This window comes from Hyla sarda, chromosome 8, assembly GCF_029499605.1.
Source record: "Hyla sarda isolate aHylSar1 chromosome 8, aHylSar1.hap1, whole genome shotgun sequence".
In the NCBI taxonomy this organism is placed as follows: Eukaryota; Metazoa; Chordata; class Amphibia; order Anura; family Hylidae; genus Hyla; species Hyla sarda.
Window position 1 is genome coordinate 35,140,646 of NC_079196.1, and position 26,832 is coordinate 35,167,477.

Below are 26,832 nucleotides of genomic sequence, written 5' to 3' on the forward strand. Positions count from 1 at the left end.
CGACGTGATGACGAGGAAGGAGAGAGCCGGCCATACAGGGGATCCCTGAACGGAGAAGACACCAAGGAGGCAGGTAAGGTCCCTCCCGGTGTCCTGTAAGCACTAACCCGGCTATTCAGTCGACTGAACAGCCGGGTTATTTTCACTTTCCCTTCTGACGCGGCGGTCAGCTTTGATCGCTGCGTCTGAAGGGTTAATACAGGGCATCACCGCGATCGGTGATGTCCTGTATTAGCCGCGGGACCCGGCCGTTGATGGCCGCAGGGACCGCCGCGATAGGGGTGTATTCGCCGTATAAGACGTACCAACTTTTTCCCCCCAGTTTTGGGGAAGAAAAAGTGCGTCTTATATGGCGAAAAATACGGTATATATATATATATTATATATATATATATATATATATATATATATATATATATATATATATGTGTTAGAAAAAAACGTTTTTTCCTGGATAACCCCTTTAATGCCCTTCAAAGTTCTATCGAGGCTTTTTCTTATCTAGGGCAAATATTCAGTTCATTGCCCTAACCCTGCATCTAAATGCCCCGACCAAGGCAAATCAGCTTGTTGGAGCCCCTCCTGGCATGACCGAGCTACATCCCAGCTCTGCAACCATCCTACACTATGGGGAATATGGGTTTCCAATTTATTGACCCAGAATTCCATAAGAAAAATGGCTTTTATCCATCGGCCTGATTCAAGCAGTGATTTCTTAAAAAAAAAAAAAAAAAAGCTTTAAATAAATGCAAGTACCATGTCTTATGTATCACAAGGGGGAAAAAAAGTCCTGTCCTTTACAATTGCACAAAAGAGACTCCAATAAAGCGATATGAGCTGCCATTTTATAGCCAATAGCAAAGCTCTTCTGCAGTAAAGCCGCGCTGCTCCTCTCCTCTTCCAAAGAGCCGTCTCCCTGGCAGATGATGAAAAATGACTGGGGGCGCTCGGCATGAGCAATACTGTATTTTTATATATCTAGGTATCACACATGTCACTTCTGCTATTCTTCTCCGGCTCTTACAGGTCACGGAGTCCATGAGATGATTATTTAGAAGCCAAACTTTACATATTTGTTATTGCGAAAGAGTTTATTGTGTTGTCATGAATAGAAAAGGGACGGACTGGTTCTTGGAGAGCTGGTGAATGGTTTCCTGTATAAGATACTTGATGCTGCGGAAGGACAAAGGCCCCTTACATGACTGTAGGAAGAAATAATGGAAACATGCTCAGTAATAAGGACTAATAGGAAGAGACAGAACTAGGTAACATGGGAATCAGGCAAGTAGATTAAGACAGAGTCAAATATCACGACTAAATACACTAAGTAAAGGGTTTGAAAGGAATATTATAACGCTTGGTATATGTAGGGTTATTTTAATATCAAAAAGCTTTATATATAAGAAGAATACCCCTCTAATATGACACTACCCGTGAGATTTGCACTTCTCTTTTTTGCTAGCATAATCACAAAAGGGAACAAGTCACTGCCTCCCACAATGTCAACATACTCCTCTCCTGCTGCTATTCATATTATCATGATCAGTTTGGATAAGGGTCTTCTTTTCTGCCCACTTAATAACATTGCATCTGTGACAGTAGCAAAATCCTCACTAACATAATCACGAGTGAACAAGTCACTGTCTCCCACAAGGTCAACATATGCCTCTCCTGCTGTTACCTTCAGTATTATGATATGTTTTGATAAAAGGTGTGTTTACTCTGCCCACTTAATAACATTGGACCTGTGACAGCAGGTCTATCCTCAGTAACATAATCACGTTCGTGAACAAGTCATTGTCTCCCACAAGGTCAACATACTCCTCTCCTGCTGCTACATTCAGTATAATGCTATGTTTGGATAAAATGTGCTTTAACTCTGCCCACTTAATAACATTGGACCTGTGACAGCAGACCTATCCTCATTATCACGTAAGTGAACAAGTCACTCTCTCTCATAAGGTCAACATACTCCTCTCCTGCTGCTACATTCAATATAATGATATGTTTGGATAAAATGTGCTTTAACTCTGCCCACCTAATAACATTGGACCTGTGACAGCAGACCTATCCTCATTATCACGTAAGTGAACAAGTCACTCTCTCTCATAAGGTCAACATACTCCTCTCCTGCTGCTATCCTCAATAACATGATCAGTTTAGGTACAGGGCTTTCTTTCTTTCCCAACTTAATAATACTACAACTGTGACAGCAGCCCTATACTAGTGAATTACACTAGTGAACAAGTCACTGTTTCCCACAATAACATACTCCTCTCCTGCTGCTATTCTCATTGATATGATTTGTTTGTATAAAGGTTGTTATTTCTCTACCCACTTAACAACATTGCACCTGTGACAGCAACCATAAGCTTACTAACATAATCACAAGTCACTGCCTCCCACAAAGTCAACATAATCCTCTCCTGCTGCTACCCTCAGTACCATGATCTTTTTGGATACAGGGCTTTTTTTTATTTGCTGACTTAATAACATTACAGATGTGATAGTAGCCCTATCTCACTAACATAATCACATTTGTGAACAAGTGATTGTCTTCCACAAGGTCAACATACTCCTCTCCTGCTGCTACCCTAAGAACCATGATCTGTTTGGATAAAGGGTGTTCTTTCTCTGTCAATATAATAACATTGAACCTGTGACAGCAGCCTTATCCTTATTTACATAATCACATGAGTGAACAAGTCACTGTCTTCCACAAGGTCATCATACTCCTCTTCTGCTGCTATACGCCGTACCATGATCTGATTGGCTAAATCACAGCCTCCTCTTCTCCTGCTCCAGTTGCAAAACTACAATATTGCAAAACTACAACACCCAACATGCACGGACAGCCAACGGCTAGTATTGCAATGCTGAGAGTTGTAGTTTTACAACAGCTGGAGGAACCCTGGTTGAAAAACACTGACTTATATGAAAGCTACTTTCAACAGGTGGCACACCACCTCTGAGGCAGACAGGGATGATCACTAAGGTCAGGTCGATCCAGCATCCTGATATCGTGCGCGCCTCCACACATCGAGATAAGCCAATGGGCGGGGTCAAGGGGTGGCAAAATTAGCTTTCGCTTAGGGTGTCAAAAATCCTTGATCCAGGCCTGATTGGCATACGTGGCGGCATTATATAGTATACCATTTTACTGCTGCGGTTATTTCTTAGCCATTCCATGCGGGGTGGAGGGGCGATGTCCCTGATACATTGCTCTTTCTTTAGAAATTTAATGTACGGAGCATTATTTGTTTATTTTTTTCTCTGTTTGCTAAACCAGAATATTTCGACTCGGCGTCTGACAGTTTTGGAGCCACAGGCAAAGATTCCTGATGACTAAAGACTCCTAAAGACTCTCTTTAATCATAGACAATAATGGGTGAACCGATTCCTCGTTGGATCAGGACCCCACTGTTTGCTATAAAGAAGGGATTTATTGATTCAAATACACAAATCATAAACCAGAATGGTTTGGCTTCCAGTTAATATATAACCTTTATCCTCATGTGATACTCCAGTATTTTAAACTGAGAATTAAAGTATACCTGTCATATCACACAAAAAATAATACTTCTATACGTTACTCACTAGGTCATGCAGATTCTTTACATGTCATTTTTTTTATGTGTCTAGCTTCTGTATTTGGCTCACAAATCCCTCTGATTTGCTGCTCACTCATTCTGACATCCTTTTCTTAGGAATGGGTGTGTCCGAGGCAAGCACTAAGCCCACCTTCACTCACCATGCATTCACTTCCTCCCTGAGTCTGCTGTGCTTTGCTGGGTCTTTTTAACCAATTACTGCAGGCTGCTCTGTTACCCCTCCTCTCTGTTTTCATGCTGCAGTCTGATAGGACAGGAGTGAGCACAGATGAGCGCTAGACCCGCCTTCACTTCCTGGACATTGTCCCGGCCTGTGCTGCAGCTGGGACAAAGATGATGCTGCAGCCGGACAGGATTATATTCTGGATGGTATTGGGACCCCTAGTGGTCTTTTATTTTTTTTATAATCCATTTGATTTTTATTAAAAGGAGATAACATTTCCTTACAGAGCCCATTTAATTTTTTCTAAACCCAACTTTATGCATAGCTTCTAACATTATACAATAACATTGATACCAATAAAAACTACAGTCCTCACTGCAATTTTTAATCTGATTAATCGAAAAAATCATCGACCAGCTAATTGATTCTGAAAATAATCGTTGGTTTTAGTCCTAGTATTCACCCTGTACCGGGACATCAAGATTTGCATAATTCCTGCAGTGTGCATGGGCCTTCATGCGACATCACTGCGTCACTAAAGGCATGACTGAGTTTACTGTCCCTGTACTGTGACATCACTGTGATAATTATGGTTGTAATGTGACATCACTGTGAGTGTCATGGTTGTATTGTGACATCACTGTGTGACTTATCACTGTACATTATGAAAAGACATTTGGGACACAGTTGGGACCAATCATAAGACTATTATACTCTGAACTTGCTGCTGGAGGTGGGCATAGTAGATTGGGCCCCATGTGGATAAGATATGTAAAAAAATCTGCAAAAACACAGCTGCTTTATTCCAAAAACAGCTCCACCCCTGTCCTCAGGTTGTGTATGGTATTACAACTCAGCTTCATTTGCTTCAGTGGAACTCAGCAGCAATACCACACACAACCAGGGTGGGCAGGGGTGGTGCTGTTTTTGGAAGAGCACAGCTATGTTTTTCTAATCCTGCATAACCCCTTTAGAATGCCCCTTACACCCCTGCTTATATTTATATATAAAATCTCAACAGTTTGGAAACTATGTGCAGACACCTCTGTAAAGATCAATGATTGGCTACAATGCAGCTCTTATACGTATGGTTTTGAGATGCCCTGCTGGATTATAGTGCCCCCTCCTGATGGCATATTCATTTGGTAACTCTCTTTTGCATTGTGAATAGGGATGAGCGAATCGAATCTGCCGATTTGTTCCGAATTTCAGGAAAAATTTGATTCATAACGAATGTGAATATTGCAGTGATTCAATCGCGAATCGCTTCATTTAGTGCGGTCCAGGCTCCAGGGGCTGGGCATCTAAAATGGCAGATCCACATGTGAGGACATGGGGCAAGGAATCCTGGGAAGGCAGGAACAAGGGGGTGCGGGATGACTCTGAATCACATGCAGCATGAGGCCTATCAGCGGCCAGCCACCCCTGTGATGCCACAGCCCTATATAATCGGCAGCCATGTTGCGGCCAGTCACATCAGCGTTCTATTACAGAGAGAGAGAGACAGACAGCAGTGTGTGTTGCACAGATAAGCTTTTTTACAGAAGAGATTCACCTCCCAGTCACATCAGCGTTCTATTGCAGAGAGGGACAGAGAGCAGTGTGTGTTGCACAGAAAAGCTTTTTTACAGCAGCAATTCACCTCAAGCCCAAATCCAGCCTAGAAGCACTGATAGGGAAGGGAGTGAGATTGAGAGAGTGTAGTGTAGTAATTTTGGGTGTAGTACACAGCGACTGTGTGCTGCAGCACTTGTGTGTACAACAACTGAAAAGCTAATAGCAGCAAGCTAGTTAGGGTGACCAGAGCACTAAAAGCGTATTGTCCTCTATTAAGTGTAACCTGTGTGTAGATCTAAGTGGTGTACCATTTTGTTCCTGCTAAAGTCTTAAGGGCCTAGATTCTGTGAAAGGCCAGCCAAAAGTACACACCTGTCGGTGTTTTAGACAAATACTGTTTTAATTGTACTGGAGTGCATTGTCCTCCCCTCATAAGTGCATACCACATACTTACATCTAAGTGGTGTACCATTTTGTTCCTGTTAAAGTCTTAAAAGCTTAGATACTGTGAAAGGCCAGCCAAAAGTACATACCTGCTGGTGTTGTAGACAAATACTGTTTGAAGCGTAATAGAGCGTATTGTACTCCCCTCATATACGCACTAAGTATGTCAGGCAGAGAAATGCCAGGACATGCACAGAGGAGTGACAGAGGCCTAAATTCCACAGGAGCAGGCAGAGGTCGCAGCAGACTAGGGGCGAGTGGCAGCAAGAGTGGCAGCGAGAGGTCTGAGCTCCCGATATCAGCTAGCGGTCGTGTCTCGACCGGCAACCCATCTGACGTCATCGATTGGTTAACACTGTCATGCACTTCATCACAAGTGATATCTGACTCCCCCAGTCAACAGTCGGTGGGTTCCTCAGACAAAACCCTCAGTTTGCATGGTCCGGGAGCAGTCCCTGTCCTCCCATTGCCTTTGTCCTATGCTGTTCCCTCTCCTAGAGAAGTATCTTATGCTGTGGGTTCAGCTCCACTATTTAGTGAGGACAATCTAGAGGACAATCAGCAGCTACTGCCGAGCCAAGAAGTGGAGGAGACATCTGTCGCTTCCTCCACTAGGCAGGCAAGTAGTGATGAGGAGAGTGGCGTGTGAGGTGGTGTTGCGAGCGTTCAGGCTCCTGAAGCACACACTGTTGAGGAACCTGAGGAGGACATCAGTGACGTGCAGGCACAACTTGATGATGATGAAGCCGATCGCACTTTGGAGCTGGGTGCAGAAGGGGCTTCATCATCATCAGGAGAAGAGGGTTGCAGGTTGCCCGTGAGGCAGCAGCTGAGCCAGCAAGGAGGTAGCATCGTTGGCAGTCAGCATGGTGGCAGAAGTGGAAAGTGTGTGTCACGATTCGGCTGGCTGGAGGTGGATCCTCTGTGTCAGCGAGGGATTGTCGTGGACCGTGTCGGTGGACCGGTTCTAAGTTGCTACTGGTATTCACCAGAGCCTGCCGCAAAGCGGGATGGTCTTGCTGCGGCGGTAGCAACCAGGTCGTATCCACCAGCAACGGCTCAACCTCGCTGACTGCTGAGAAGGCGTGGGACAGAAGGACTAGGCAGAGGCAAGGTCAGACGTAGCAGAAGGTCGGGGCAGGCGGCAAGGTTCGTAGTCAAATAGGAATAGCAGAAGGTCTGGAACACAGGCTTTGGACAACACTAAACGCTTTCACTGGCACAAGGCAACAAGATCCGGCAAGGAAGTGCAGGGGAAGTGAGGTAATATAGCCAGGGAGCAGGTGGAAGCTAGTTAGGCTGCTTGGGCCAGGCACCAATCATTGGTGCACTGGCCCTTTAAACCTTAGAGAGCTGGCGCGCGCGCGCCCTAAGGAGCGGAGCCGCGCGCCAGGACATGACAGCCGGGGGCCGGGACAGGTGAGTGACTTGGGATGCGATTCGCGAGCGGGCGCGTCCCGCTATGCAAATCGCATCCCCGCCGGCAGTCTCAGTGCAGCGCTCCCGGTCAGCGGGTCTGACCGGGGCGCTGCAGAGAGAGAGACGCCGTGAGCGCTCCGGGGAGGAGCAGGGACCCGGAGCGCTCGGCGTAACAGTACCCCCCCTTAGGTCTCCCCCTTTTTTTGTCCGGTAATTGCTTCACGTGGGACGAGGACACTGGGAGCGATTGTAGGGTTTCCTCATCAAAGGCAGGCAGTTCAGAAGGAGTGGGAATGGGGAGGGAGTCCAAAGGGTGAAGCTTGGCACGGGGCAGAGTGTTACCAGGACGGGGGCTATGAGGAGGCAAAGCATAGTCCTGATAGGCCTTGGGGAGACCAGGTGTAGGAGGAGGCACTGAGGCTTGCCTGACGGGACTGGGAGCAGACGTGAGGCATTTCTTGCGGCAAGCAGGGCCCCAATTCTTGATCTCCCCGGTGGTCCAGTCAAGGGTGGGAGAATGATGCTGGAGCCATGGCAGACCGAGGAGGACTTCAGAGGTGCAGTTGGGAAGGACGAACAATTCAATCTTTTCGTGATGGGGTCCTATGCACATTAAGAGGGGTTCTGTGCGGAAATGCACAGTACAGTCCAACTTCACTCTGTTGACCGAAGAAATGTAGAGCGGCTTGACGAGACGGGTCACCGGGATGCAGAACTTGTTCACCAAAGAGTCCAGAATAAAATTTCCAGAAGCACCAGAGTCCAAGCAGGCCACGGCTGAGAAGGAGGAGTTGGCAGAAGGAGAAATCCGCACGGGCACAGTGAGACGTGGAGAAGCAGACTTCGTACCAAGGGACGCCACACCCACATGAGCTGGGTGCGTGCGTGCGTTTCCTAGACGTGGAGGACGAATAGGGCAATCCACCAAGAAATGTTCGGTACTAGCGCAGTACAGACATAGATTTCTCGGCAGAAGAAGCTCAGGCTGGTTCTTCGAAGACACTACGGACTTCAGCGAAGAAGGACAGGACTGTGGCAGGATCATTGCGGTCCCAGAGCGGTGTGGCCCAAGACAAGGCCTTTCCAGAAAGAAGACTCACTACGAACGCCACCTTAGACCGTTCTGTAGGAAATTGGTCCGACAACATCTCCATATGTAGGGAACATTGAGATAAGAAGCCACGGGAGAGTCTAGAGTCCCCATCAAATTTGTCCGGCAGGGACAAGCGGAGGCTAGGAGCGGCCAGTCGCTGCGGAGGAGGTGCAGGAGCTGGCGGAGGAGATGGTTGCTGCTGTAGCAGTGGCAGAAGTTGCTGTAACGTGGCGGTCAACTGCGACAGCTGCTGTCCTTGTTGGGCAATTTGCTGCGATTGCTGAGCGACCACCGTGGATAGGTCAGCGAGACTTGGCAGCGGCACCTCAGCGGGATCCATGGCCGGATCTACTGTCACGATTCGGCTGGCTGGAGGTGGATCCTCTGTGTCAGCGAGGGATTGGCGTGGACCGTGTCGGTGGACCGGTTCTAAGTTGCTACTGATATTCACCAGAGCCCGCCGCAAAGCGGGATGGTCTTGCTGCTGCGGTAGCAACCAGGTCGTATCCACCAGCATCGGCTCAACCTCACTGACTGCGGAGAAGGCGTGGGACAGAAGGACTAGGCAGAGGCAAGGTCAGACGTAGCAGAAGGTCGGGGCAGGTGGCAAGGTTCGTAGTCAAATAGGAATAGCAGAAGGTCTGGAACACAGGCTTTGGACAACACTAAACGCTTTCACTGGCACAAGGCAACAAGATCCGGCAAGGAAGTGCAGGGGAAGTGAGGTAATATAGCCAGGGAGCAGGTGGAAGCTAATTAGGCTGATTGGGCCAGGCACCAATCATTGGTGCACTGGCCCTTTAAACCTTAGAGAGCTGCGGGCGCGTCCCGTAACAGTGTGGAGCCCGGGGTGCCCGGGGGGGGTTGACCACCTGCTTCACGGCAGCCTACCTTCCCGGGAGGTAGTGGAACAGGGGTTCCTGGAGTCGGCGGCAGTAGCAGTCAATTAGTGCGGACTGTTAGTGGGAAAATCAGCTACTCGGCGGTGTGGCAGTTTTTCATCAAGCATCCGGAGGATATTAACCTGGCCACATACAAGATGTGTCTGCAGAAGGTGAAGCGTGGCCAGGGTCACAATGTTGGCACCACGGCCCTTCGTCAACATATGCAGCACCACCATAAAGAAGCCTGGGAGAACCGTTGCTTCGATGTATCGGTCCAACCTACTGCATCACCCAGTGGCACGCCGCTCCCTGTTTTAGCCAGCCAAGGTTCTACCACCTCAGCTGAAGGGAGCTGTGTGTCATACCCTCCTTATGTTGCTCCAGATGCTCCTGTTCCTCCTACTTTGAGTCAGTCATTCCGCCAGCAATCCATCGGCAAAGCCATGTCCAAGAGACAACAGTATGCGCCCACTCATCCAACGGCGCAGAAGCTGAAAGTGCTCCTGTCCAAGTTGCTGGTGCTACAGTCCCTCCCTTTTCAAATGGTGGACTCTTTCCGAGAACTGATGCCTTCTGCCGAGCTGATTTGGACAGTCCCAAGCCGTAATTTCTTTGTGATTCTGATCTTGCCACCTGCCTGATGCCACACATCTGATGCCAAGTTCTAATTTTTTCACCCACCTTTGTCACCGGGTACTGATATTGCCACCCACCGCCCCATCATGTCACCGGGTCACTTTCAGGACTCCTGATGCTGCTGATGCCACCTCCAGGCTGTCTCATACTGCCACCAAATGTTCTCCTCATGATGATGCCAGCTCCAGGCTGTCTCATTCTGCCACCATATGTTCTCCTCATGCTGCTGCCACCTCCAGGCTGTCTCATTCTGCAACTATATGGTCTCCTCATGCTTCCACCATCTCCAGGCTGTGTAATTCAGCCACTCCATGGTCTCCTCATGCTGCCGCCAACTCCAGGCTCTCATTCAGCCACTATATGGTCTCCTTATGCTGCCGCCAACTCCAGGCTGTGTCATTCAGCCACTATATGGTCTCCTTATGCTTCCGCCACCTCCAGGCTGTGTCACTGTACCACCATGTGGTCTCCTCATGCTGATGGCACATTAAATAAAACTTTTTAGGTTCATCTATTTGAAATCTTCAATTTAAATGTTAAAAAATATCTTTAATCTTTTCAATTGTGAGGCCCTATGGTCTCGTCAGGCTGTTGCCACCTCCAGGCTGGGTCATTCAGCCACTATATGGTCTCCTGATGCTGCCTCACTCCATGCTGTGTCATTCAGCCACCATATGGTCTCCTCATACTGATGCCACCTTCAGGCTCTGTCATTGTGCCGCTCTACGACAGTGATTCTAATAGCGACACCTCTAATCTGCATGTCATACTGAATAATAGTATTTTTTCACTAACCCAGCACACACCTTATGCGTTTTACAGCAAGGCAAAGTGTTTTATGCCCCTCCTGGGGTTCTCTGTAGGCCAGAGATAGCCATTTTCAATACAGATTCACCGCTAATAAATTCGGACCGAATCAAATTTTCTCATCTCTAATTCGCTCATCTCTAATTGTGAACATTAAAGTGACCCAGTTTGACTTTGGCTTAATCTGGATACTTGGCTGACTCTGTAAATAGAATCAATTAGCAGAACAGATGCATCAGGTGATCAGCGGGTAATACAGCTGCTCCATAGAAATGTGGCTCCTACATTATGTCGCTATGCATCGATTTCTTTTTTTTAATGATGGGGAGGATGGAGATTAAAGTCTCAGGAACATGATAAAGAGTCATATAAATAATGGGTGGCAATGGGTGTACAGTCATTGGATACCGTAAACTATAAATACACAGAAGCAGCAGAACGGTGTCTTTTGTGATCAATTTTCATACCATGTTTTTGCATCCTTTTGAAATGCACTATTATTTTATAGATCAGAAAACAAGCCCCTTTAAAATAGAATGAAACAGGAGGTCTGTCCTTTTGTCTGATCCCATTGTCCTTGACTTCTAAATTACAAATACAAGAATTAACCTGGATCCTGCCCTTAACCCCTTAAGGACGCAGGGTTTTTTCGTTTTTGCATTTTCATTTTTTCCTCATCACCTTCTAAAAATCTTAACGCTTTCAATTTTGCACATAAATTTCCATATTATGGCTTATTTCTTGTGCCACCAATTCTACTTTGCAGTGACATTAGTAATTTTACCCAAAAATCCACGGTGAAACGGAAAAAAAATTCATTGTGCGACAAAATTGAAGAAAAAATTTCATTTTGTAAATTTTGGGGGCTTCCGCTTCTACGCAGCACATTTTTCGGTAAAAATGACACCTAATCTTCATTCTGTAGGTCCATACGATTAAAATGATATCCTACTTATATAGGTTGGATATTGTCGTACTTCGGAAAAAAATCATAACTACATGCAGGAAAATTAATATGTTAAAAATTCTCATCTTCTAACCCCTCTAACTTTTTTATTTTTCCACGTACGGGCTGGTACGAGGACTCATTTTTTGCGCTGTGTAATTAAGTTTTTATCGGTACCATTTTTGTATTGATCAGACTTTTTGACCACTTTTTATTCATTGTTTCATGATATAAAAAGTGACCAAAAATACGCTATGCGCGTAGGCCATTGACCACGTGATTTAATTAATTATATCTTTTTATAGTTCGGACATTTCCACATGCGGCGATACCACATATGTTTATTTTTATTTACACAGTTTTTTTTTTTTTTTTTTCTTAAGGCAAAAGGGGGTTGATTCAAACTTTTATTAGGGAAGGGGTTAGATGACCTTTGCTAACTTTTTTTTTCCACTTTTTTTTGCAGTGTTATAGCTCCCATAGGAGGATAAGATGTCTGATCATGGGGGTCCTGCCTCTGGGGACCCCCACAATCTCCCTGCTGCACCCGGCATTCGTTTAGAGCGTCAGGTGCAGCGCAGAAGGCGTGATGCCCCATCCCATAGACTTGCATTGAGGGGGCATGGCCGTGATGTCACGAGCGCGGCGTGACCGTGACATCACGAGCCTCCGCCCCGCATAGCCAGGCATCCGGCACGGAGCGGGGAGGACCCCCACGATCAGACATCTCATCCCCTATGCTTTTGATAGGGGATAAGATGTCTAGGGGCGAGGTACCCCTTTAAGAGCTGGTCCTGCAGGACTCCTGCCAATAGGAATGGTGTTCCTGCTGTGGAAAAAGTGCAGGAACTTCCCAGGCATTCCTGCAGGACTTGAGCCCTCCTGGTATGTCACAGGTGCCCCATATGGAAGATATGTCACTGCAGTAATGCCCTGTAATCCATAATAAGGCACAATAAGTCAAAACGCCTCCACACAATCCGGCCATAAACAAAGATGGATAATGTTTGGCAGAAGGTAAAGTTTCATATTTCAAACCGCAGAGCGAAACTCGTGTTTGGTCATTTTAAGGTACAGCGGCCTCTGAATTATTTATGACTGTATCAATTTCTACATTGATTTTACAACAAGTGCCAATCGAACGACTTATTTATTATATGTGCAGAATAATGAAATTCTCTTTGTGCCACTTCAACTTTTCACCATTTGATTGTTTGTCAATATTTCTACTCGGAAAACCTCGGCCAAATCCGACAATTAAGGCTCAAGTCCCAAGTCCCCGGTGGGCAATATCTGACATGGTCTGTGGGTCCGGACTTCATCTGTCCTTCCCAAAATCTTTCAATTATTTTTATTTATTTATTTATTATTTTTTTGTGCTGTATTAAACATATAGTATATTTAATATTCAAAAACCAAATTGCAGGATTTTTTAAAGGGGTTATCCACCATAAGTTGATTTTAGTACGTACCTGGCAGACAGTAATGGACATGCTTAGGAAGGATCTGCGCTTGTCATGGGGCTAAATGGCTATGTTGTGAGATTACCATAACACTATGGCTAGCTTTTTGTGAACTGGCATCTCCTGTTTGAGTTTTCTTCTTTGCCTACAAATCCCATAATTCTATTTTCCTCCCTCCCACACATCAGCCACCCCACCCATTGAGAGATAAATGAGCTGCATCCATTCAAAAGACCTGTGGTTTTCAATCAGGGTGCCTACAGCTGTTGCATTAGTTGCAGATTAATCCCTCTCCCACCAAGCGATCGCTCCACCCATTGAAGCAGACAGGCTCCCTGTCATTAGCTCACTAGTGATGTCAGGTCTCGACCGCATTGCAACCTGGGAAAAATCTGAGACAACAGTCATTTTGTATGCTGTTAAAAATAAATATTAAGATGGAAATCACAGAAGAATTGTGAGAAAACCGTCACAAACAGGCACAGACACTATGTAAAGAACTACACCAACTTTACAGCCCATGTAGTGAAGTCAAATAAAAAAAATCCTGGAATACCCCTTTAAGTCTCAAATGCACATTATTGTCACAAAATAGCAGAAAACTCGACAACCCTTTAGGCACAAATTATAAAAAGGTGTTGATCAGGCTCTAAAGCGGTATTTTCCGACCAGGGTGCCTCCAGCTGTTGCCAAACTATAACTTCCGGCATGCCCGGACAGCCTTTCGCTGTCTGGGCATGCTGGGAGTTGTAGTTTTGCAACAGCTGGAGGCACCCTGGTTGGGAAATATTGGCCTAGTTGAACAGTTTCTGCTGTTTATTTTCATCCAGAGCTGCATTCATGCACCCATTATTTAACTAGCGGCTTAAAGGGGTATTCCGTTAGAAAACATCTTATCCCCTATCTGGGGGTCATCGAGGGCCCCGTCACTGGTGATCCCCGCAATCTCCATGCAACATCCCAGTCATCCGGTGCACAGAGCGAACGCCACTCAATGCTGGATGACTGGCGACTGCAACCGCCACATACTAGCCTTCACGTCCCCTCCGATAGACGTGAATGGAGGGAGCGTGGCGTTACATCACAAATAAGTAATTTCCGAGCTTCCGTGTTCCGGAAGCCTTTGTGCCACAATTTGGTAGCATAAGACAACATCCTTTAAAGCCTACACTAACAATAATAGTAATAGAGAAGGGGGAGGAAACTACATTAACCAAATGTTAAAGGTGGAAGGAAAATGGATATTCCAACTAAATTCCCTTGCTCCTTATGGACTAAACATTGACTTTGAGCTTTTTTCTTTTTTCTGTGAAAACGTATTTCAACAATAGAAACATTCTTGTGTATCCTAAAAGAATAGATAGCCACATCCGACCAGTGAATATACAAAAAATATACATAAATAGACAAACTAGCATGTTCACACTGATACAGGTAGCCTGATAAAAAAAAACACCCCATCTGAAGCCTTGAAAAGGATAGGAGGAGCAGAGAGTGATCTCCCTGATGAAGGAGGCTGTATTTGCCTTTGAAATGCGTTGGAAGCCTTTCTGAATCTTCAGGTTCACATTAGTAATGTCGCTCAAACCAAACACACGGACTTCAGCAGGAAAGGTTTAGGTCAAGACGCCACTGCCCGGGGCTGTCTTCCAAACTCAGACTATCAAGCATTACCTGCAAGAACAGCACTATATCCACATCATCTGGAGGACAGTATGAAAAGGAGTACATCGGTACAGAGCCTTATTGGGCGAGATTCTCAAGATTGAAACTCTGGACACTAGCACAGAACATTGCATCTTCATAGTAAGTTGTATTATATACATAACTTCTCAAAGCGCTTTGAATACACTATTTATCCAAATTTCAACCTTTATATGGTAAATAGGGAACCATATATTTTTCTCATAGCAGCAAACAGGGCATCTACTACCTTGAAAAGCTCTGTGTAGTTACATATATATTATTTTGATGGAAGAACAGTTTTTCCAATTTCATCATGAATATGCAAAATATAAAATAAGAGGGTGGGCAAAAGTGGACAATCACTTAAAATTTTTTCTTGCAGATTTCATTGCTGCCACCCGCAGGCTGGATGTTGTATTGACATCATATTGTCTGAACCATATGAAATGGTAATGTGAATAGATTGAATGTATAAATGGCTATTTCTATGCCTTTCACTCTAATTACAGCAAATGATTTATCCGGGCTCTGGCATTTTATTTAATGATACTTTCATGTGCATAATAAACAGCTCATCAAAGCCTCTGTAAATGTAAGTAACGCAAGCAGATGAATGACAGCACATTTTTTCCCTGCAGAGACCGAATCGTATATAAAATGTTATAAGTGCTTCTTGGCTTAGGAGTGATAAGATGGGATGGAGTATGGGGCATGAGGTGAAATGGCTTGGCAGGAAAATCGGGTAAATTTTCTCATATATTATTGACTGATTGGCAGCTGCTGTTAATCTTGTAAACTATTTATTTATGCTTTTGTAATTTTAATATAGAGGTCATTAAGGCTTGATAGAAAACATTTATTACTAGACAGCACTGTCATAGATCCAATGGAATGTGTTATACCCCGCTGTGGTCAGAATATGACATAACCAACGATATCCAATGTAGACTGCCAACACATCATTTAGAGACCACATATCCATCTTGGTGTTGGGATGAAGGTTATTACTGAGACCATAGATTTTGTTATATTGACACCAGTGGCTATATATTTTATTGCATTTAGCAGTCTGGCTGGCCCATCTCTGCCTGCCAATGCCATGGCTCTCTTGGTGCCATTGATCACCACTTTCAGTTGTGTCTGTGCCCTTTCCTCCACCAGTGTCCAAATATGTTCAGAGCTTTGACTCTGTTCACATCGTAATTGAGCTCTAGGTTAGCATATACTGCTATGAAAAGCTCAGAATATGTAAAGTTCCTGTTACGAAGGGCATGGAATAGTGAGGCTCTGAGCTCACCCAGAACCTTTTCCCTGCCTACTTGTGTATCTGTCCTATACAGCGGATCCACAAGAGGATGGCAATCCCTCTTCTGAACTAAAGTGCAGGGGTGACACAAGTTAAAATAATAAACAGAACTGTACAGAGGTCAGGGAAACAGGTCAGGATATAAAGCATTAACAAGCTAGAACAAACAAACAGGGAACCAAAATATAACGTCAAGAAGCAAAGTGACAAACAGATATCAAGAGTTATAACAGCAGGTATATAGAGTACTGACTTCCTTATGACCAAAACAATACAGCTGAAATTAGAGCAATGACAAAGCAGGTTACCAGGAATATATGGCGGAAGTTTTCCAAGAATGAAGTAAACAGGTAACTGAAGTCAGAACACTATACAGATCAGGATAAATAAGTAAGGGATTAAACAAGACTAAACACGGGAACACATCAGGCATGGGGGCAAAACAAGAGAAACAATGGATCAAAACCTATACCATGGCGAAGCACTAAGTCTGAATACAAGTCTGGATACCGGTTATGGTTCAAACGAGACAGAACAGAGAACACAAGGCTGGGGACAAAGCAAAAGAAGCAATGGATTAGGACACATACCGTGGCAGAGTAAGGGATACAGGTGAAGTTAACAAATACAAACTAAACAGGATAAAACCATCCATACGTACAGACAGATCACAAGACAAACAGGACAAGGGTTTAAAGTACACAAATGGGTCAGAACTACAACGCCGTGGCTAAAAAAAAGTGTCTGAAAAGACACAGGACTCAAATACCCCTCCTCGTCTGCTGATTGGCCCTCACTGAACAGAGCATAACGAGCAAAGCCTGCTGATTGGCCCTCACTGAGCAGAGCAAAACAAGCAAAGCCTATCAGATGCAATCATTGCAGTTGCATGTTGGTATGCAGTTTGTCTGTGTAGAAAAGTATAGTCAACGTTCCTTTTTATACATTTTTGTGACTTCAAAGTTGCAGTTATATGTTGAGAAATACTATTTTTCTGATGAAAGACTCAGTCATGATAATAACAGAACCTTACTCACACCCCTGACTTCCTCTTTATTGGGCTTAGGCTTTGATACAATATTAAGCTTCAAAGGTCTAACAATAAACAAATAAGGAACAGTTTAGAGGTGGCTTTGAAGTAAAATACTTTTTGTGGAATTCTTGAATAACCTAGAGTATCATATTGATTATCCTTTCCATCTAGCAAAGAATACCATGTGTTAATGTGAACATCTTCTGTATACATGGATGCTGGGCCTTGGTGTATAGGTGGCCATACCATAGGGTCAACCTTTGCCCTGGGCCCCAGTAAGTAGGGCATTGATTACCTATTGTTATCTTAAAAGCAGCTTCCTATTGTCTATTAGATTACATGTAATCGACTAAGCTAATGGCCCAATTTTACTAACATTGTCTAATTCTTAAACGGTGCAGACTAGACAGTCTTCAAACGATCCAGATTTCTCAATGTATATTAGGCTGAATCTGGCGCATCTGATCACTGTCTAATCTAAGTTTAGACCAACTATTGACTTTCTTTAAATGAGAATCATGCGCCAAAAATTTGGAGCATTTTTCTGATTAATTTCGATTATCCCCTTTTATGAAGGCTACATTAATTTTATCAAACACAGCAAAAAAGTGTCTAAGGGTAAGTTCCCACATACAGGATCCTGCACAGATTTGATGCGCAGGATTTGTAACTGCCGATTAGAAGCTGTGCTCAATCATTTAGTTTACATTGAAATCTGCAGAAGAAAACCCTGCACATCAAACCTGCATACGTGTGAATGTACCCTAAAACAAAATAAATGTGGCACAAGTTCTATCAGTCAATTTTTTGCCACACATTGCACCATAATCTAAGCACATTTGCATTAGTAATCTGGGGCAGAGCATTTAGATATGGTTTATCAGAAAAACACATGGGGAGCCTTACACTGAACTATATAAGATTAACCCCCAAAAAAGGACACCAGTCACTAAAAACTTATCACAAAATATAGATGAAGGCCCTCAATGGGGGAATTATTCCATTAAAGGGGTACTCCGGCGCTAAGACATCTTATCCCCTATCCAAAGGATAGGGGATAAGATGCCTGATCGTGGGATCCCGCCGCTGGGGACCCCCACGATCTTCTACGCCGCACCCTGTTAGAATCAGCCCCCGGAGTGTGCTCGCTCTGGGTCTGATAACTGGCGATCATGGGGACGATAGGGGATAAGATGTCTTAATGCCGGAGAGCCCCTTTAATTCAGGATTACCCAATAGGGTCACTAAAGTCTATGTGCAAATATAAATTAATTTAATAGGAGAAAATGTATTCAAACTGATAATTTATACCGTTTATATATATATATATATCTATATAAATATATATATATATATATATATATATATATACCGTATATATCTATTGTAACATCTAAAGCAGAATTTTATAATTCAAAATGTTTTATTCCTTTTTCAAATTAAAGTATTCATACAAATTCAACATGAACCAAATAGAAGTAAATGACAGTAAAAGAAATATTTCATATGTAACGTCCTGTTCTAAGCTAATTCCTTATAAATCTCCTATGCGACCCTGGAACCTATAGTGGAGCTTGCAGCTAAATCCATGGCGAATAAGTAAAGCCCTGTTCAAATACCAACTCGGTACAAAAATTAGGAAACAAAAAGTCAAGAACACAGCCTACTGCACTATTGATCACCCTGGATATATCCTTTGTAATTTATTACCATCATGTCACAGAAAGGCACCAGCCATGCCAAGAGAAAGGTTACGCTGATTAAACAAATACAACTTTTTCAAAGAAATCCACTGCCGTTACTGCAAGGAGGAGGGATACCGTTTTTTCTTTTCTTTTCTAGTTTAGCAAAAAAAATTTGGACAGCTTAAATCTAAAAATGCAACCAAACGAGAATAGATAACATGGCACGATTGCAGAGTATGACGTTGCTTCTGATATATTTGGTTTTAGGTGATAATATGACTTGAAAGATCTCGGACTGGGTTCACACACAGTATTTTGGTCAGTATTTTTGACAAAAGCAGAAAAGAAAAGGGTGCAAATCCTTTCATTATAGTTTTTCTCTGCGTCAGATCCACTCTTGGTATTTGCTTTAAAGGGGTACTCCCCCCTAGACATCTTATCCCCTATCCAAAGGATAGGGGATAAGATGCCTGATCGCACGGGTCCCGCTGTAATCAGTTTTACAGTGATATGTCAGAATGCTTGATCATTGGGAGTCTGGGTGCTAAGAACCCTGCGATCACTAAAATGAAGAGCCTGAGATTCTCCACTGGGTAGAATGCCCCTTCATTTCTACTTGGTTCTCCTCAAAAAGCAGAGAGGTCAATGTGAAGATTTCCCCTACAAGAAGCAATATGGTTAATTTTTCCAATTGTGTCTATTTGTAGGAACACAGCGGAAATATTTTGTGAGGGGGTATCTGAGACCCATTAAGTATATTCACTCTAATAGCAATGCAGTTTTACTTTTTTGAAAGTCAACTCAAAGACAGGTTCCTACTACCACACAAGATGGCAATGCCTTCCTTTACAAGCCTTCTGGTCGCTACCTAGGGATCAAAATAGCAAGATATTTTACTCCATCTTGGCACTGACCTGGCTATTGTGTTATGGCTGGCCTTGCTATTGTGTTTTGGCCATTGTATTTTGACTGTAAGAAGGTGATTCTGGCTCGCCAATTTGCACTCACCACATGATTGAAGGCTTTTATTTGTTTATCTCTTGAACATAGACATACACCGGCAGCAGGGAGTCAAAAAATTTGCAGGGGTGAACACTTGGGACAGCGCAGTTTTGTGCTTATGCACTTCCTCCAGCCAAGTCACTATTCTTCATTGGGTTACCAAGGCTGACCAACCATATAGGTTTGAAGAAATATCATACTTGGAGTTCCAATCTGCTTCTACGGTTTTACCAACTCTTCTGCATTCTATAGCTATTTAATCTCATGCATACATCTCTCGTAATGAGTTTATTTGTGACTTTACATCACCCAGTTCTTTTTATCCTTGCTTTTATATTAGGTATTTCTCTATTGCTCGTTGTAAGGTATGATATATTATGCCGCGTTGCCAATTTATGTAATGATATTTTTCCTCTGACTCTTACATTTTTGCTTCCTATATTTTTTTTATTATGTTTTAAATGCAATAAAAATATATTAAAATAAATAAAATTTTATTGTTACTGTAATATTCACGCACATACTGGCAGCTAAAAGGGAGAAATTTCTTGTTTTTATTTACAGCTGTTATTTCAAGGAACCAAGAAGGACCAGGAGAGCTGGGGAAGGCGGTGCTGATCCCGAAGGATGATCAGGAGAAAATGAAAGAATTATTCAAGATCAATCAGTTTAACCTCATGGCCAGTGATCTAATTGCTTTAAATAGAAGTTTGCCGGACGTGAGACTGGAAGGGTAAGATGACAATACTTCTTTATTGTTTAGGGGAAAAATAGAATAAGCTCGTTGGCACTCACCTTTTAAAAACAAAATCTTTATTTCTTCATATTAAAAACGGTTGGCCGCTGCCAGGAATGGACAAAAAAAAAAAAAAACACATCGGGGAGAGCTGAGTGATGGCTACAAGCCTGTTTCGCAGTCTCCCACTTCTTAAAGGGGTATTCCAGGATCTTTTTTATTTGACTATGCTACAGGGGCTGAAAAGTTAGTGTAGTTCATAATATAGTGTCTGTACCTGCATGTGACGGTTTTCTCACAATTCTTCTGTGATTATCGCCCAAATATTTATTTTTAACAGCATACAAAATGACTCATGTTTCGGGATTTCCCAGGTTGCAGTGCATCGAGACCTGACATCACTAGTCAGGTGATCAGAGGGAGCCTATCCTGCTTCAACTTTACAACAGCTGTAGGCCTGGTTAGGCCCCCTGCTTAGAAAACACTGTGTTTCAATGGGTGTGGTGGCTGTTGTGTTGGAGGAAGGAAAGTGATCTCACACTTACAAGCATGGAACTGTGGGATGTGTAGTTAAGAGAACAAAATGCAACAGGAAATACCCAATTCTGGCAGGTAAGTACTAAAATCACCTTATGGTGGATAACCCCTATAAGAGTTGAGCGAGGTCACCCACCCCTTAGCCGTCACCCCACTTAGCTCTTGCTGATGTATATTTTTTGCCTGTTCATGCCATCAGCCAAAAGATTTTAATATGGAAAAATAAAGATTTCATTTTTTAATAGGTGAGTGCCAACTACTTATTCTATTTTTGCTCTATTGTCAGATACTTTGTCATGTCATTTTGCACCCCTATATTTTTCTGGTTCTCCTCTGCTACCTAACAGAGACTGTAGGTTGCTCTTGTGGTGTATATACAGCGGTGGTGCCACCCTTTCTTTCCTGTCTTGAACCTTGATTCTTAGGCTAGGTTTACACTGCGGAATCTCTGAGCAGAACATTTCCGCCCGGAGATTCCGAGTGCAGCTAGGACTGCGCGGATATTGCAGTCTCCAATAGACTGCAATGTGCTCCGCGAGTATTTCCACCTGAAGAATGAGCAACGCCATTCTTCAGGTGGAAATTTCCAAGCGGATTTTCCGTTCACAAATTCTGCTTCACAAATTCCAAAGTGTGAATTTGTGAACGAAAACCATTCACTACACTATACATTTTAGATTTTCTGCCTGCAATTTCAAAGCGGAATAGCAGGCGGAAATTCCGCAGTGTGAACCTAGCCTATTATTTTTTTTTCATTTTTTTTTATGTTGTAAATGTAGGAGTGATAAAAAGGCCACGGCTTATGTGTTAAACAGATCCATAGACCCCTAGTCTCTAACAGAGGCCAAAAGTGTGTCATAGTGTCCTCTGTTTCGGTGGTATCTGTTAGGGTTTGCTGGATGAAATAGTACAGACTTCTGAGCTGGATCCCATATTAAAAAAAAAAATCACCACGTGGTTTTAACATTGGACCCTATGTATGCTATAGGGGGTGGTCTCCAATAAAATCCTCAAGGACCACCAGAAGTTTTTTAATTTTTTTTCAAAACAGGGAAAAATTCTAATTCTGGATCGTTGGTGGGGACTTTTAGGTACACGTTGGAGGTTTAGGTTTAAAGCTGTTAAGGACCAAGGGCGTACCTGTACGCCCTGAGTTCCCTCCCTTTCTATAACGCGGGGCCTTGGGCACTATTAACCCTTCAGACGTGGCGTTCAAAGTTGAACGCCGCGTCTAAAGTGAAAGTATATAATTGCTGGTTAGCTCAGGGGGCTGTTCGGGATGTCCAAAGCGAAATCGCAGCATCCCGAACAGCTGTGACACAGCAGGAGGGTCCCTTACTTGTCTCCTGGTGTCAGATTGCCGAATGACTGCTCAGTTTTATATTTTTTTTATAGCAGTCAAGCGGCAGAATCATTGATCAATGGTTTCCTATGAGAAACCATTGATCAATGTAAAAGATCAGTGTGTGCAGTGTTATAGCCCCCTATGGGAGCTATAACATTGCAAAAAAAGTGGAAAAAAAGTGAATAAAGATCATTTCACCCCTTCCCTAATAAAAGTTTGAATAACCCCTATTTTCCCCCCCAAAAAACCAGTGTACATAAAAATAAACGTGTGTGGTATCGCCACATGCGGAAATGTCCAAATTATAAAAGTATATTGTTAATTAAACCGCACGGTCAATGGCGTACACGCAAACAAATTCCAAAGTCCAAAATAGCGTATTTTTGGTAACTTTTTGTCATGAAAAAATAAGTCCTATCAATGCAAAAACTTCAGATCACGGCGCAAAAAATGAGCCCTCATACCGCCCCATACGCGAAAAAATAAAAAGTTATAGGGGTCAGAAGATGACAATTTTAACGTATTAATTTTCCTGCATGTAGTTATGATTTTTTCAGAAGTACGACAAAATCAAACCTATGCAAGTAGGGTATCATTTTAATCGTATGGACCTACAGAATAAAGATAAGGTGTCATTTTTACCGAAAAATTTACTATGTAGAAACGGAAGCCCCCAAAATTTACAAAACAGCGTTTTTTTTTCTTTCAATTTTGTCTCACAATGATTTTTTTTTTAGGTTTCGCTGTAGATTTTTGGGCAAAATGACTGATGTCATTACAAAGTAGAATTGGTGGCGCAAAAAATAAGCCATGATACAGATTTTTAGGTGCAAAATTTAAAGAGTTCTGATTTTTTAAAGGCAAGGAGGAAAAAACTAAAATGCAAAAACGGAAAAAACCCCAGTCGTTAAGGGGTTAAGGGGTTAAATATTGGTCGGAATTTTAGATTCTTGAGTTCTGTTTTTATGGAGAAGATACTTGTAACCAATGTATCTCAGACTTTTAGCATAAATCAGTACAATGCAACATCTCAAAAATGCAATACTTACAATAGTCTCACCGGGTGGCTTAACATTGTCATGCAATTATGTCAACTGATGGCATTTTTCTGCCTGATACTTATTAGCTGGTGCCTCATACTGCACCAAATAGGAATTTGGTCTTTTTTTGATGTTGCTATTAGTATAATTCAAGTGTTGTTCTAAAGATTTATGTGTCCCAAGGAATAGATAAAGCATCAGTTTTTCTGCAGTCATATGCCAAGCGGCCAGCTATATTGTTTTCAATTGTAATCTACTAACATTTATTTGTTAGTCATATACCGCACCAACAAGAAAAAAAGGGAAGAAAGTACAGGCAGAAAATGATACATTAAAGAAGAAACAATCATAAAAGTAGGAGAAAATCCAAGAAAGAGCAAAGTTCTCTTGGCCAATAGAACAGAGCATACTGAGGAGGAGTTGGTGAAGAGAGTTCAGGGAAATCAATAAAGGAAATTTGCCTTGAAATGTAGCCATCAGAAGCTTTAGTATGAGCAGTTTCTGAAAAGTGTAAAAGAAAGACTGTAAGGTACCAAGACGCTTTGGTCTTCAGCTTTAATACAGACCAAAGCGTCTCCATGGTAACAGACTACAAACAAACACTGCGTGGTCTGATCCTGCAGTTACACCCCTTACACCTCTTCCTCACTCACCTTACTTACTTTCCTTACATACAGTGGTCCCTCAACATACGATGGTAATCCGTTCCAAATGAACCATCGTTTGTTGAAGCCATCGTATGTTGAGGGATCCGTGCAATGTTAAATATAGGACGTTGTACTCACCTGTCCCCGCCGTCACCGCTGCCCTGGATGTCGCCGTGCATCGCTGCCACCGCGTCTCCGGGGTGTCCCCGCCGCTCCAGAACATCTCTGTTGCCTGGGATTGTCGTTCCTCATCGCCGCCATCACGTCACTATGCACGCCACTCCTATTGGATGACGGGATGGCGTGTGCAGCGACGTGATGACGACGATGGAGAGCGCCGGCGATGGAGTGGATCCCGAAGATGATGCCCTGGAGCACCGCGGACAGGTGAGTGATCATCACCGGAGCTTACGGGGTACCGTAAACGGCTATCCGGCAGCAGCTGAAGCAGTCTGCACTGCCGGGTAGCTGTTTATGCGATGGCCCCGACATACAAAAGCATCGTATGTTGATGCTGCCGTTGAAATTATCGTATGTCGGGGCCATCGTAGGTCGGGGGATCACTGTACTTACATACCTTTCAAAAAAAGGAACACATAGAAAGGGTAATGACTGCAGACTTAAAGGGGTACTACCGTGGAAAACTTTTTTTTTATCAACTGGTGCCAGAAAGTTAAACAGATTTGTAAATTACTTCTATTAAAAAATCTCAATCCTTCCAGTACTTTTTAGGGGCTGTAGACTACAGAGGAAATGTTATCTTTTTGGATTTCTCATGTCACAACCACAGTGCTCTCTTCTTACCTCTGCTGTCCATTTTAGGAACTGTCCAGAGCAGCATATGTTTGCTATGGGCATTTTCTCCTGCTCTGGACAGTTCCTAAAATGAACAGCAGAGGTCAGCAGAGAGCACTGTGATCGTGACATAAGAGAAATCCAAAAAGATAAACATTTCCTCTGTAGTATACAGCCCCTAAAAAGTACTGGAAGGATTAAGATTTTTTTAATAGAAGTAATTTACAAATCTGTTTAATTTTCTGGAACCAGTTGATAAAAAATAAAATAAAAAAAAGTTTGTCACGGTAGTACCCCTTTGATATATACAGGATTTGTTTGTCTCTTGCCATGGAGATATACAAGGATATTAAGAATCCCAAAACACAAGGATATTAAGAATGGCGTATATATATATATATTTTTTTTTTCAGCCATATATTCCTGATCACCTGAATATCTTTCATAGTTTGCCTCATAGCCATTAGATCCCATGGCATTATATATTCCTCGTATTCTGCAGTTGATGAGTAGTTTTGCATTGTTTCTAAGGAAACTGATGGCACAATGGAGAATAATCCATTTACTATTCTTTTAGTCAGGCACAAATTATATTCAAGTTTGTGTAAGAACTAACATTGCATTTGCAAGTGTTCCTTTTTTGTGGTAATGTGAACATACATTTCGTGCCCCACTGGCAATGGTTGGATAAGTATCCCCTAAAGACATCATGTTATTTTTCCATCCAAAAATAGAAGCCTTTATTCTGACCATATGCCTGAGGTTTGATGCAGACAGCGGCAAATAATGAATGTCTATTTTGTGCAGTGTGTCCATCATTCACTATCAGCGATAATGCTTTTTGATACATGTATCTCGTTTTTATGGTAGAATCATCGCCTCTACCCAATGAGCATGGTATGTTACATAAACAATATAATGCAATACAGAGGGATTCAAAAAGGTTGGTAAAAAATAATAGCCTTCGGAGTCATAACTAATAGATCATAACACAAATGTATTAAAGAGGTACTCCACTGTTTTCATGCTGCGGGGGTTGGCCACGCCCCCTCATGAAGTTATGGTCACGCCCCCTCAATGCAAGTAAATGGGAGGGGCGTGACGGCCGTCACGCCCCTCCCATTTACTTGCATTGAGGGGGCATGGCCGTGATGTCACGTGGGGCATTTGCCAACCCCTGCAATGCGAATACAGCGCTCGGACCATTTAGTTCCGAACGCTGGCCAGTGGAGTACCCCTTTAACATAAAGAGACACACTGTCTGTCCAAGTTTTATCTTTACACTACTAATGTTCAAAGTGATTTCCAATGGTGACACAACAGATGTCTAGGTGGTAGCCCATTACAGTCCGGACACGTCCGACATCTCCACTATTTCAGTGATACATTGTCTCTGGAGGTTCATATCCCGTAGCTGGATGGGGGGGGGGGGGGAGGGAATACATACACTGAGTCCTTGATTTAGCCCCACAGAAGGAGGTTGCAGGATGCCAGACCTGGAAATCGTGGATGCTGGCACAACATTGGGGAATGGTTTCAGGCGCAGCTGATTCAATGTTCTGGTAGAGTTTCGTTCAGGTATCAGTGAACACCCAAATAGAAATGTGGAGGTGCACCATCCTGCTAACAGACTACATTCAGTAGATCTTCCTCTGTCTGGGGCATAAGCCATTCAGTTTTTACTTGGCAAAATACTCTCCCTTATTCTGTACTGGCCATGGCTGGGTTGTCTCTATTGTCTAAACTGCAAAACAGCTCCTTGTGGGCGGGACTAAAGCTTAAGCAGTGTTATAGGAGTTGGATGTCAGATGTTGTGAAATAAAAAATAGAGACCTACCCAATGTTTTATTTTATCATTCCTCTTTTTAATAGACATATGCACTGACTTCTGGTGAAATGGAAGGATGTGGTCACATGATCTATCACATCTGAGGCATGACTTAAAGGCCATCTGCGTCCGAAAACAACTTATCGCGAGCGCTGGGACCCCCTGTGAT

At 43.2% G+C, this 26,832-nt stretch overlaps 1 protein-coding gene and 1 long non-coding RNA gene across 9 annotated transcripts in view; one reads left to right on the forward strand and one right to left on the reverse strand.

Annotated features, from left to right (window-relative positions):
• The window catches only part of GALNT13 (polypeptide N-acetylgalactosaminyltransferase 13), a 354,352-nt gene that overhangs the window by 109,514 nt on the left and 218,006 nt on the right, over positions 1-26,832 (forward strand). For all 8 annotated transcript variants that reach the window (XR_008847277.1, XR_008847278.1, XM_056536509.1 and 5 more), the window contains exon 2: positions 20,300-20,468. Coding sequence is in view for 6 of the 8 variants with exons in the window: in XM_056536509.1 (XP_056392484.1) it covers positions 20,300-20,468 (169 nt within the window). In the remaining 2 variants the exon portion in view is untranslated. The remainder of the gene's footprint in view (positions 1-20,299; positions 20,469-26,832) is intronic.
• LOC130285192 (uncharacterized) overlaps positions 1,107-26,832 on the reverse strand; it is a 120,129-nt gene continuing 94,403 nt past the window's right edge. Inside the window, exon 3 of the long non-coding RNA XR_008847283.1 lies at positions 1,107-1,202. This is a non-coding gene — a long non-coding RNA (uncharacterized LOC130285192). The remainder of the gene's footprint in view (positions 1,203-26,832) is intronic.